The sequence below is a fragment of the Hippichthys cyanospilos genome, chromosome 11, assembly GCF_059441005.1.
Source record: "Hippichthys cyanospilos isolate Australia breed blue-spotted pipefish chromosome 11, RoL_Hcya_1.0, whole genome shotgun sequence".
In the NCBI taxonomy this organism is placed as follows: Eukaryota; Metazoa; Chordata; class Actinopteri; order Syngnathiformes; family Syngnathidae; genus Hippichthys; species Hippichthys cyanospilos.
In genome coordinates this window covers 10340457-10352832 of record NC_142379.1, presented here as the reverse complement: position 1 = coordinate 10352832, position 12376 = coordinate 10340457, and the positions used below count along the sequence as shown (strand labels likewise).

General features: G+C 42.8%; 1 protein-coding gene across 1 annotated transcript; it reads right to left on the bottom strand.

The window, feature by feature from the left end:
* Positions 1–2440: 2440 nt before the first annotated feature.
* On the bottom strand, positions 2441–12045 carry ppp2r1bb (protein phosphatase 2, regulatory subunit A, beta b). Its single transcript, XM_088427094.1, has 15 exons — positions 11905–12045; positions 11035–11125; positions 10779–10879; positions 9604–9836; positions 9328–9475; positions 8363–8518; positions 7547–7661; positions 7400–7470; positions 6853–6987; positions 5793–5966; positions 5628–5688; positions 3980–4134; positions 3571–3713; positions 3378–3469; positions 2441–3279 (listed from the first exon to the last, which is right to left on the bottom strand). The coding sequence occupies exons 1-15, from the start codon at positions 11980–11982 to the stop codon at positions 3263–3265; spliced, it is 1770 nt and encodes a 589-aa protein (XP_088283220.1). The 5' UTR covers positions 11983–12045; the 3' UTR covers positions 2441–3262.
* Between the last annotated feature and the right edge of the window lie 331 nt (positions 12046–12376).

Sequence of the window (12376 nt, the reverse complement as noted above, 5' to 3'; positions counted from 1 at the left end):
CCCACGGTAAAACACACACTATCGCACATCAGGTCAAAGTATGGTGTGATGACATCAGCGGTTGGCATGACAACGGGGGAGGGGGCATGACAACATCCAACCGAGTTATGCCGAAAGATGAGGCAAAAAAAAAAAAAAATCCGGATTAGAGCTGTGCTGTTCATTAAAAGAAGACATTAATAAGGCTCTCCCCTAAACACGCATTTCAGCTTTCTACTGATTTACTGGATATGACGTAAATACATCATGCATCCCGAGGATTATCAATGGAACAAAGATTGCTCTCGCTGTTGAGAGCTTACATCTTGTTATGGAACCTTGCGCCGCATGCAGGAATGTGTGTATGCACACACACGCACACACACATTTCTCAATAGCAAGCAAACACATACTGACCGGCAGATGGACACAGTCACAAGTCACTACACCACAGAGCGGAGCCAGTATTAGAAAAAAAAAAAAAAACTATCAGGCCTATGTTCACACTGTATTTGTAAATGTATATGGCTTTTTATACATAGCATACTCATTGGTTTCTAGTCCCATTAAAAAAAAATAATCACCTTACAATAGACATGGTGTGTTTTAAAATGATTTATGCTCTGCATGGTCTTTTTACAAATACTTTGTTTTTCTTTCTGAAAATAATGCCCCCCCCTCCCATTGAAAAAAACGTGTACGTCAGCCCACCTCTCCAAAAAAGAAATATACACGCCCCCCCCCCCCCCCCCCCGAAATAAAGCAAAAAAAAAATTGCAAGGTTGTCCCCACCCCCCTAAAACAATTATGGCAATAGGCTTTTTTTGCATGGGGGTGTCTTACTTTGCATGCTATAGATACTATACATGCTCCCTCAAAAGTTGCACTATATGCCCCCCCCCCCCCCTTAGAAAACGCCTATTAAAAAAAAAAGTCGGTTGTAGCTGTAGTAGTCAGGAACAGTCAACCCCTCAAACAACTCATACATCAAAAATCATGAATGACTGCCTTCCCCCAAAAATCCATCCATCCATCCTGTAACCGCGTATCCTCACATGCCTCAAAGGCTCGCTGGTACCTATCCCAGCTGACTTGGAGCAGTCCGTGAACTGGTTTCCAGCCAATTATAGGGTACACAGAAACAAACAGCCAATCACACCAAAGTACAATTTACTGTCCAATACACCTGCGACGCAGAACCGGAGAGAACCTATAAGAACTCAGATCCCTAAACTGCGAGGCGGACATGCAAAGCACACGTCCAATGAGCCACAACTAATCAAATATGGTCTCCAATTATAAAATGCTTTACTTGGTGACATCTTACATACCCCCAACCCCAAAAAGAAAAAAGCGTTACTAATTTCTCTCCCCCCCAAAAAAACGCCTCGCCATAAAAATATAGGGTTTCATGAAAAAAAGCCTTTCCAAAAAAACAAAAATAAGCTTTTTTTGGGGGGTTGCTTTTTTTTCCTTCAAAAAAATGTTTAAAAAAAATGCCCCCCCCCCCCACACACACACACACACACACACAAATACAGTGGCACCGCCATTTGCCACCTGGATAGCATCGCTTTTGTTCAGCTCGCGTATGCGAGTGCGCGCAAGACTCTCGCTCGACGCGTTGCACCGCAAAGTAGTGCCTCAGTCCTGGGAGGCAGCTGCATTGACGTCAGGGCCGCTCAGGGCTGTCTGCTGCCGCGCCTGCTCAAAATTCCGGCATTCGAAAGAAGGCCGACGGGCGGCATCGAGCGCATTCGCTCTTTTCCTTCCGCCTAATCTCCTTTTAATGAACATTCGGGCTGTGACTTCAGAAAAGCTTCCGCATGCGCCAGGGAAAGGCGATGGAGTCTCGGAGGTGCCATTCACCTTCACTCCCCCTCCTTCAGAAGTACATCCTCATGCCTTCGGGCTGCATGCGGCTCCCCAAGGTGCTAGCAGAATTGTGCTGATGTGAAGCACGCGAGTGCATCGCAATGAAGCGGCGCAAGAGCGAGAAGAGGCCGACCAAAAAAAAAAAAAAATCAAATCGCTCACGAGGCTTCATTTTCTCCATTACTATAGTAATTAACGTTGATTATCTTTGGTCTATGGACAAAAACGAAAAAAAAAAAATCTGCTTTATTACTAGCATTTATGCAACCTTTGACATGTGTTCTTCCGTTGACTGATTTTAGCTTTCTGGGTGCCAACAGTGATTGCTAGGAATCAAGGGCAAAAACTTTAACCTGAATTTCAATTGGCTGTGGCACACAAAGCCACTTATTGATTTCAAAACGTTCACAAAGAAAGCAACCAGAAGTCAGCCGTGTTATTTGTGGCTTTGGGAAGGCATTAGAATCACAGTGAAACTAGATGAACTGGTCACCTTATCATTTTTATGTCATTATTGAAATTAACTCATTCAATCCCAAAGACGTCTTCCTGCGCATTTGCAGTGCAGACAAAGCAACGACACCCGTGTTCTTTGTTACTTTATTCAGATGAAGACGATACAGTAGAACAGCATGTGTGAAGCACTGAAAAAAAACCAAAAACAATAAAAGCAAACTAATCATCAAATGGTGCACCAACCAAGACTAAAAGAATTTTTTGGAAGCCTCACTTGAAAACACACCAACGCGGCATTAGAAGCCGCATAAAGAACTGCAGACCAAATCTTCAATCAAGCCCACCGTAACTCTTGTTCTTTATTTTAATTGTGGAATGGGGGGCAGGGGCAGATTGGCAACTTGAGACAATGATTTTCATTGTGGACTCCCCCCAAAGTTCAAAGATGTTGACAACTGTATACCGTGGATAAAGAGCGGGGGTGGGGAAGCACGCTTGTTATATGTATTTTATGTATTTTTTATGACCGCGTGGTCGGCCAGATCAAGCGCTCAAGTTTGCCCACCCCCGTGCAAGAATTTGGGGAGCAACAAGACAACATTTACAACTTTCAGTATGTGAAGCGAAGAGCGTCACCTCTGAACCGCTTTTTATTGAACGTCGCATATAGGTGTTGCTAAAACAATAGAACATAGAAAAATGAAAAAAAAAAAAAAACCCAGAGTAAAAAGCAGGAATGTGAGAGGGCTCAACGGGGCCGAGAGAAGCCTAGCTAGCGAGTAACACTATTTAGTCGGCATGCACCACTTGACTGACACGCATCCGTTTACGGCGAGGAGGCGGGAAATGGAGATGAAAATCAAAGTTACGGGCTCGGTCTATACAGTTAGCAATTGATCTTGAACATCAATAAATATCTTGTAAAAGCATCGGGTTGAGACCTGTGGCTTTACTAGTGCCAGGGCAAGACTGGAAGGAGAGAGAGGAGAGAGAGAGAGAGAGAGAGAGAGATTTAGTAGTAGTATTGTTGCGCCGCCGATTGGAAACAGGACATCGGCCGTGCTTACCACTGATGGCCTCCTGGGCAAAGTACTTGACATCCATGTCCGTATCGGTGGCCAGCTTCTCCAGCACCGGCTTGACTTCGTCCCGCAGCGTGCTGGCGACACAAAAACGGCGGCCGGTCAAGCGAGCCGTTTCGCGAAGCTTCATTTTGCCCATTTCTAGGTTTCCGCAACGGCGACCGAAAGCATTATTTACCTGCTATCCAGAATGGGTCCGATCTTCTGCAGGGATTTGGCTACGTTGAAGCGCACGTTGGCCACCTGGTCGTTGGACATCTTGAGGACCACGGGCAACATCTGCTTGGTGGTGATCTCCTGACCGCATGCCTCTGACAGAGCCTGGAGGCAAGTTTTGTAAATGTATTGGGGGAAAAAGAAAAAAAAAAAGAAGCTCAAAATACACATGACGTGATGCCTTTGACTTCAAAGAGAGCAACCTTTTCAACAAATGGCAAAAAAAAAAAAACTTGGGGAGAAGAAATTCCATTTAGTACCGAAAGGACTCTTTCATAAACTTGTGTGTTGCCTGCGGTCTTAATCTGAGGCTCAATTCGTCAGTTGATGCTTGAAGGCGGGAGCTGAATAGATCGGCTAATACGACTCACGTTGATGCAGAAGAGCGTGGTCATCCTGTGGAGGTAATTGGGGTCGTTGGCCATGCCCAGAACCTTGGGCACGATGGTGTTCTGCGCCCACTCCGCTCCGAAGCGCTCCACCAGCTTCATCAGGTTGCAGGTGGCCGCCTCGCGGATGGCGTACACTGTAGCGGCACACCGCCCGACCCATATCACGTTATGACTGCACCTCGCCATGTTCATTAAGGTGACACACTTCGACACAAGTCAAACAACCAAGCCGATCAGGAAAAAAAAAAAAAAACTGACTGGACTGATTTCTCAGCAAGAACAATAATGTTGCATAACGGCGCGCGCTTTGAGGAAATCTGCTGAGCATACGACCAAGCCTACATTTGCGTTCATGCGAATTGGCTGCATTCCAACTTTTTGTTCTCCTATCTGATTGGATTCCGCGACTTGTTGGCCAACGCCGCTCAAAACTTAGCTCCAAGTGTGTGAAAAGATGCCTACTGTGATGGAAACCGATACGAGGGCAGAGCGAGTGAAAGAAAACAAAACCCGAATCCGGGAAAAAGACCAGAATGACTCCTCATTCTATACCCCCAACCCCAAACATATTTCTAAATTTGACTATTGAAAAAGTTAAAAAGTGATTCCAAAAGGTGACAGCGTTCTGGAAAGAGAGCGTGTGTCCTTTCTTATGTAACAGAAGCCCGGCCCTCACCCCCCCCAGACACACACAACATTCCAGTGATGTAATGCAGCTGGCCTTTTGTCCTCAATCACACATCTCTAATAGGGGAAAAGTGGTGAGGAACAAAGCCCTTAACACTTGCTACAAAAGACAAGCATCTCGTGTTTGGAACACGTTGTGCAGGCTTTTCCGTGACCGTGGGCCTTTGCGGCGCGCTCGCTCTAACGTTTAGCAATTACTGCTGCTGTCTCTCAAGTTCCATCCGCGACCATGAGCGCCTATGGCTTTAAAAGACTGGGCCCGTGCTGATGAGTGACGTGGGCGCCAGCCAATAGGAGTGTCAAGGGAGATTAGCTGGTTACTAACCCAACACCTTGCCTTATGTTCAGCATTTCCAAAGGACACATACATATACAGCAATTACAATCTCGAGATACATCCTGGAGATATGAATGTTACAGTGTTACTTAAACTGACAGTGAAAAGAATTTAGTACCGTCTGATGGTGAACTAAGAGAATGCAATGGTTTTGAAGCACACACGCTACTACCACTAGACTACATACGCTACATTTTTTTTCCACCATTGACTTTATATTTGGCCCGTCCGCCAGGTAATTGCCTCACTAATGACCATATGCATTCATTCAAAAGTTAACAAAATAAAGGCATTTCATGTTTTGCATGTGAGTCCCTAACACAATTAACTAGCTGCTTCATGTTCCAAATAATTTGCTCTTAATGCGAAAAGAAAAATGTACGCTTACTGCGAGGACAGTAAAAAGCATTACATTGATTTGTTGATACCTACAGAAAGCCTGTTAAAACCTCATGTACCACCCAAAGTGCCTTCACGTGCCCATTTGAGAACCACTGACAAAAAAAACATCGTATGTATAGTAACAACTATCAAACCTTTCCCACAGTAAAATTGTCTTTGAAATGAGGACATCTTAATCCAAGGTCAACCACAGTATCTTACCGTGGTCAATAAGCCAGGCCATACAAAGCGTGTTGAGCTTCTCATCGAAGAATTCGACACCCTAAGCAGACAGACAATTCAAACTCAACGTGAGTAATTCTGCATTTGCCGTTGCCGTAGAAAAATTATGGGAAGCAGCGGGACATTTTAAGTGGCGTGACTCACCAGCTGACCCGCCAACAGGGGCATGTACTCGATGATGGCCAGGCGGACCCGCCACTTGGCGTCCTCGGCCAGCTCCACGATGGCCGGAAGGAGTGACTGGGACAGCTGACGGATGCCAATCACTTCATTGACGCAGTCCAGGTTGGAGATGATGTTGAGACGCACCTCGGGACACTGACGAGACAAAATACTTGAAACTTTTCTTCTCTCTCTCTTATATATCACTTAATGAATACATAAAATATAGCATAATGCGATTTGCAGTCCAATTTTCAAGCATGTCAAAAGCTGACATAACACTAAAACACTAACCTAAATGCAATTAATACACACACACACACATTTTCAATGTGCATTCACTAAGTACCTAAACAATATTATGACCCAAGAGGAGGGAGTCTTTATGTTAACGATGAATTTTGGCCATGTAATCTGGCTCGTTATAATGTATTGTCATAGAAAAGTTATACTACTGTTACCATGGGATTCTTGCGCTGTTGCAATAGCTTATTAAATGGGAACACTTCATAAAGTGTGGACACTGCATTTTGTTTCCTCCTTCCTGCACAAACGCTAAGATGCAAGGAAAGCTAAACTAGCAAGTATACTTTAAATACAAATGAACGATTTAACAGCTTGGGACAAACTTTATGAACAAACTTCAAAACTACACAATTCAACGATCCAAAATGAACATAGGGATAAGAACAACTGTCTGTGTGTGTGCTTCAACTTAAATGACAGAAGTTGTGCGTGTCAAAACGATCAGGGTTTAAACTCTAATCCACATAAACATAAATAGGGCCTACTTGAAATAGGACAAAGGAAGCAGACATACAGTAGATGACAAGTTCAACTCTTCAAAAGCATTTGTAGGATAACCCATTAAAGTGTTTGAACAAAGCAACAAAAGACTGTTTAGTCTTGGTTGAAAAAAAAAAAAAAGTTAGGTCACGGTGTGCCTGTAGAAAATCATGTGATGGTAACAAAGCGGCTGTAGGCTGTGCAGTTCAGTGAAAAGTCGGAAAAAAAAGGGGAACAAAATGTGCATTTCCTTTACCTCGTCCTTGAGCTGAGCCAGGAAGAGTGGCAGTAAATGCTCTATTGTGTTATCCTTGCCCAGGATGGCAGAAAGGCCCATAATAACCAAGGCCAGTGCAGACTTCACATGCTGATTTGTGTCTGAAACCAGCTCCTGTGCACAAGACACAAAACATTTGCCCAATTACCTTGGGTGAAGGTCATATGGTCTGATCTTTATAAAAAACAAAAAACAAAAAAAAAAAAAAACTATTATTTGGCAGAAGATCGCGCAGGACAATATAATGAGCAGTACATGTATTTGAATAACAGATTTCAATTCTCAAACAATGCAAAACAAAGTTGAATTACTGCTTCAGGCACAAGTTTACACTTTAATGTAGTAAGCAGTGCCCCCTGCCGTTTGATAACTGTATAGACAACAGGCCACTCCAAATGCCATCTCATGAAATGCGCTACACAAACAAGTTACGTCTCCTAAAAATGTCAACAAAACTGCTAAAAAGTTACATGGGCTGTAAAAATACATGTTAATTGGGCTCTGAAGTTAACTTTTTTTTTCTTACCTTGACGCAGGGTAGGATGTGAGTCATAATGATTTGCTCCCGATTGTCCTCTGGGAGGTTCTCGCAGAATTCTAAGCAGACGAACATTATGATGTTTAATTTTCTCAAGAGATGAGATCTCTACATTACGTGCATTCATGGACTGACCTTTAACTTTGTTAGCGGCAGCGGCTCGGACCTCAGCTTCGCAGTCCTTGAGAAGGTTCTGGAACGCTGGGACGAGATCATTCTTTGTGATTTCTGGCCCCACAGCCTTTTGAAGCTGAAAGAAAAGAAACTTCTTTTAATATCTAAATATGTCATAGAATGTTACACAAAATGTTGGATACTGGTCCGGTTAGGTCCGGACCAAGTGTAGATAACGGCTCCTTGTTTAGAAAAAAAATAGAATGATCGATGGCGATAAAACACTAATGATTCCTGGCTTGCTGATTATATATAAAACAATGCTAAGAAATATAAGTTGTAAGACCTTGAACAAGCCAATTAGCTCTAACCAAATGTTCCATTAGCTTTTATGTACACAACCTAGTCTTAATGATCTTTGAGTAAAAAAAAATGTTACATAAGTCTTTGCACCAGTAATGTATTTCTCACACACACACACACACACACACACACACTTTAAAATTATTCATTTGAACATTTAAGCAATCAGTGTGAACAGATTGCCAAGATTTTCAGAGAGGAACTAAGAAGCGAGAAACGATTCTAAGCACAGACAAGATTCATCATAATGGCACCGACAAAGCGCAATCTGCCTAACAGGCACTTAGGCACAGTGGCAATCAATGTCAGCATGGAAAAAGGGTTATTCTGCAACTCCTACATCCACATAATATTTAAGGTCTGTCTCATTTAAATTCACAGCGACTGTAGTCTGAACAGCACAGCTGATTTCTACTCCAAGTTAATTAACCACATCCATCACGATTCCATCAGTCTGCGCTCGGTCAAGTTTACCTCAGAGAACTTGTCGGCCACCATATAGCGGACTCTCCAGGACTTGTCCTCAGCGGCCTGTCGAAGAGTGGGCATCACCAGTGTCTCCAGGTCCTCCTGAGGCAGCAGAGTGGCGATGCTGACGCAAGCTTCCACTGCCAGCAGCCGCACAGAATCCTGAGAACGCCGAGGCACAATTTTGGACGATGCCACAAGAACAGGCATTACGTTTAAAAGTGCAGCAGAAAATATCAAAGCTAATAAAATAATCCAATTGATTTAATGTCCTAAGCAAGAGCAATGAATTTCAGTGACATCGTCCCTTTTTTTTTTTTTTTTACTTTACCAAAACGGGAGTTTTTGATAGTGTTCAATGTGCAGAAATGAATAGTCACAAGGGTTTGAGTAGTTGAATTCTTGTAGCTGAATAAAAGTTTTGAAATAATAAGCTCTACATTTGCACAGAATTAGCAAGTGTTTTGCAGTCATAATTATGGTGGCAGCAAGTCAATATGTCTGACCCCCGCCCCCAAGTGTTTTGCAGTCATAATTATCGTGGCAGCAAGTCAATATGTCTGCTCCCCCCCCCACCCCCCTCATTTCCATCAACATACAAAATGCACATCGGCCATGGCTGATTTTGTGTACTTCAGTCAGAGATGATGCACAAGTTCTCATGCGCTACACCACATATTCAATGGTGTGCAAAATTTTGGTAGTGGAGATTTTGAAACATAGGAGGCAACAGATGCCTCAAACCTCAGCCAAGAGGGCTAACATTCTGTGGAACTCCACGAAAGCCCTCTTCACAAGGCTTGTTACATCACAGCTCCAAAACAGCAGGAGAGAGAGAATTGCATTCAGTGATTAAACTGCTTTGCAGAGAAATCCTAGAAGTCTCAAGAAAGGTTTTTCAGTCTTTTCTCCCTGACCTTTTAAATACTATTTTGTTTTCATGTCATCTAATTCTTTAAAGAGGCCAGTACCTGCTCATCAGAAGCCAGAGCAGTGAAGAGGGAGATGATGTCACTTCGAACATAATCCAACTCCAACACTCGAGCAAACTCTCCTAGTTTTGAAGCAGCAGCACGACGAACCATTGGAGTGTCATCTGAACACAGGGTGCGGAAATGCCTGCGAATGACAAGCACATTTCAAACACCATCATATAAATGTGGCTTGGAGGGCAAACCACTCCAAAACAATAAGAGACCATGAGGCCATGTGTGTTTATAAAAAAAAAAAAAAAATGCTTGACTTACTGGCGTATTTCCGCCTTGACAGCGCTAGAGACGCGTGGATAACAAACACTAAAGAGTCCGCAGGCTGATGTGCGAGAGGTGAACCAGTCACCGCAGGACAGACGCTTAACCAGGGGTTCGAAATGGACCTCCAAGTCAACTGGAGAATGCTCCTGAGAGATCTTGCGCAGGGACTCTACTGCTTTGTCTCGGACAACGGTCTCCTCTACTGTTGCTAGGCTCTCCAGAGGAGGCTAAAAATTGGGGAAAGGAGAACAATGGGCAAGCTGCTTGAGATGGATGTACACTGCATGATTTCAGCGTGTTTGATAATGCGGCTAAATGAAGCCTCATTTGCTAAATGTTTTTGCTTCTCTAGACTGTGGTCGTGGTTTAAAGATGCAGTGGAAAATCAAAGGGGCTATATCATGGTATTTTAAGCATTCTGGAGTTAAATATTTGCATTTAAATGATGAAATATTTATAAATGGCTGGCTTTCCTAAAAGGAAGTGAAGCGGCTTGTTCACCGAAACTCCGTCTGTAATCGCATGGCCGCTGCTCTGCGGCCATGACGTCGTTCGTAAGCCGATCACAACAAAGTAGCAACAACATAAAAGATAACATCGTAGCGATCACTAATAGGAGCGAGATACGGAGTGAGTGAAGAGGAATTGAACATTAAAATGAACTGAAATTGCCTAACAAAGCAAAAGTCAAAGAATGGTCCCACCAAGAAACGACTAATCATAACGGTTAGAGTGAATTACGTATGTATTACAATGTTGGTTTTCCCAAAAACATATTTTTATCACTTAGGAGTTCAATGAAACTTTGTAGCTAATCAATGACACGTTGCTGTATAACTTAGCACACTCGGTGCAAAAATTTGTCGATTTTACAAAAAAGCACAAATGTTACCTTGGATAAGGTGGGTGTATAGTTAAAAGAAAGTGAAAGCCTCCTTGAATAAGGTAGGCATGTATTTAGTCTTGCACGGGCAATATGGGGGCAGTGTAGGAGTGGTATGAGGGCCTGCTATCATTATATTGCTTTTAGCAATTCATAGTTAACTCTTTTCCAAGATATGTGCCCTTTAATACATTTCCACTGCACTGGTCCTTTAAGTCAGGAGCACCATCCTGGCTAAACAAACCTGACAAATTGAAATTATACCATACAAAAATATGGAACCTACCAGGAGACAATGAACATACTCTGGGCCTCCCACCAACATGGTGAAATTGCCAAGCTGCTCAGCCAAGGCCAAGAGAACTTCATCTTCATCATAGATGGTGTCTTAACACAGAAAGAGGTCAGGGTTAACAACAAACGCCAATGTACACATTTGAAAATATGACAGCATTATTCAGCACCTAAGCATGTGATAACTCTAAAAACATCTTAAGTCCAATCATAAAAGTGCTTTTATTGGCTGGGTTGAGGTAGCTTACCTGTGAGAAAAGGAAGCAGTTCAGTACGAGTCCGCTCCACGCCAAGTGCCAGTGCAATAGTGGACAGCTTCTTGATGCTGTTCAGCCGTAACTGCATAGCAAAAAAAGAATTAGACGCTACAGTATTTTCAAAATGTTCAGCCAACCCTAACTTTATCAAACATACTAGTACAAGCTATTACCTAAACATGCCTAACAGTGCAGACCAAACATCTGCTCGAAATGGCAATCAGACCAACGTTAACATCTTTAATGTGATGGTAACAATCCTTCAGAACCATCGTTTAGAAACATCAATGAGAAATTCACGGCAGGTTTTGGTCTCAAAGCTCCGCGAAAAAAGAGGGTTGTCTGACTGAATTAAGACACCAGCAGAACACAGGTCCGATTGTTAGAGCATTAAATACCCGTTTATCGTCAAGCAACAGTACACGTTACAGTGTTCTTCGGGTTTTAATTCACCCGTTTATAAGTGTACAACACGAAATAAAACTAAAACAAGCTTCGCGGTAAATATGAAAGGCTATTGACATAAATAACCATCGACACGGAAAAACGTCAGAGGCTAGCACAATGACTGAAGAGCGCTGGATTTCTTCTAATCTTTGTAACCAACCAACATCAAGTGAAGGAGCATTCCTCAAACAAAATTTGCAACTATTGCGTCTATTAAGCGAATTAACTGTCAGAAATGAACGAATAACAGGATAAGGGTGCGCCCTGGCTGAGGATCCCGGTAGGCCCAACTAGCATACCAGTTAGTTAGCGATGCTAGTCAGTTAGCAACCGGTGAGCAAAATGTCACACTACCGGGATTTCGTTTCCATCGAATAATTTTCAAAAAGGTAAACAGAAACGCTCGCCACTCACCTGGACGTCCTCATTCCGCAGTTCGTCAATGAGAACGGCAATAGGGTAGAGAGAATCGTCTCCATCAGCTCCAGCCATTTTGGTTTGTGCGGCGATGAAGCGAAAAGCACTGCTATGGCCGACGACGGGGTTTCCGGCCCACTTTATAAGGGGGCGGATGTCTTGTCAAATTCGTTGGTTATTCATTCAAACCGATTACGTTCAAAACCACGTTGACGATTTAACAGTGAAATGGGCACACAAGATTTGAGAATACAAATAAAAGGAACTTCCGTTTATTTATAATCACGTCATTGAAAATATTGAGAGCTATGATCATATTTTCATTGAACATACGCAATCGCTGTTCTGTAATCTTTGATGTAGATTATTATAAACGCCCCCAAATTCTTTACACCTATGGTATTCAAAATCGTGTCTTTTTATGAGCCTAGATCTATTTATTTTTAAGTTTGTTTATTTTTAATGGCAT

Bases quoted from the DNA above. Each gene is read 5' to 3' on its own strand.
- ppp2r1bb (XM_088427094.1), bottom strand. From the start codon at position 11,982: ATGGCTGGAGCTGATGGAGACGATTCTCTCTACCCTATTGCCGTTCTC. The intron at 5,967-6,852 runs GTAAAGGAAATG...TTGTCTCGTCAG, and splicing joins TGGCTCAGCTCAAGGACGAG to TGTCCCGAGGTGCGTCTCAA. The intron at 4,135-5,627 runs GTAAGATACTGT...GTGCCGCTACAG, and splicing joins GGCCTGGCTTATTGACCACG to TGTACGCCATCCGCGAGGCG.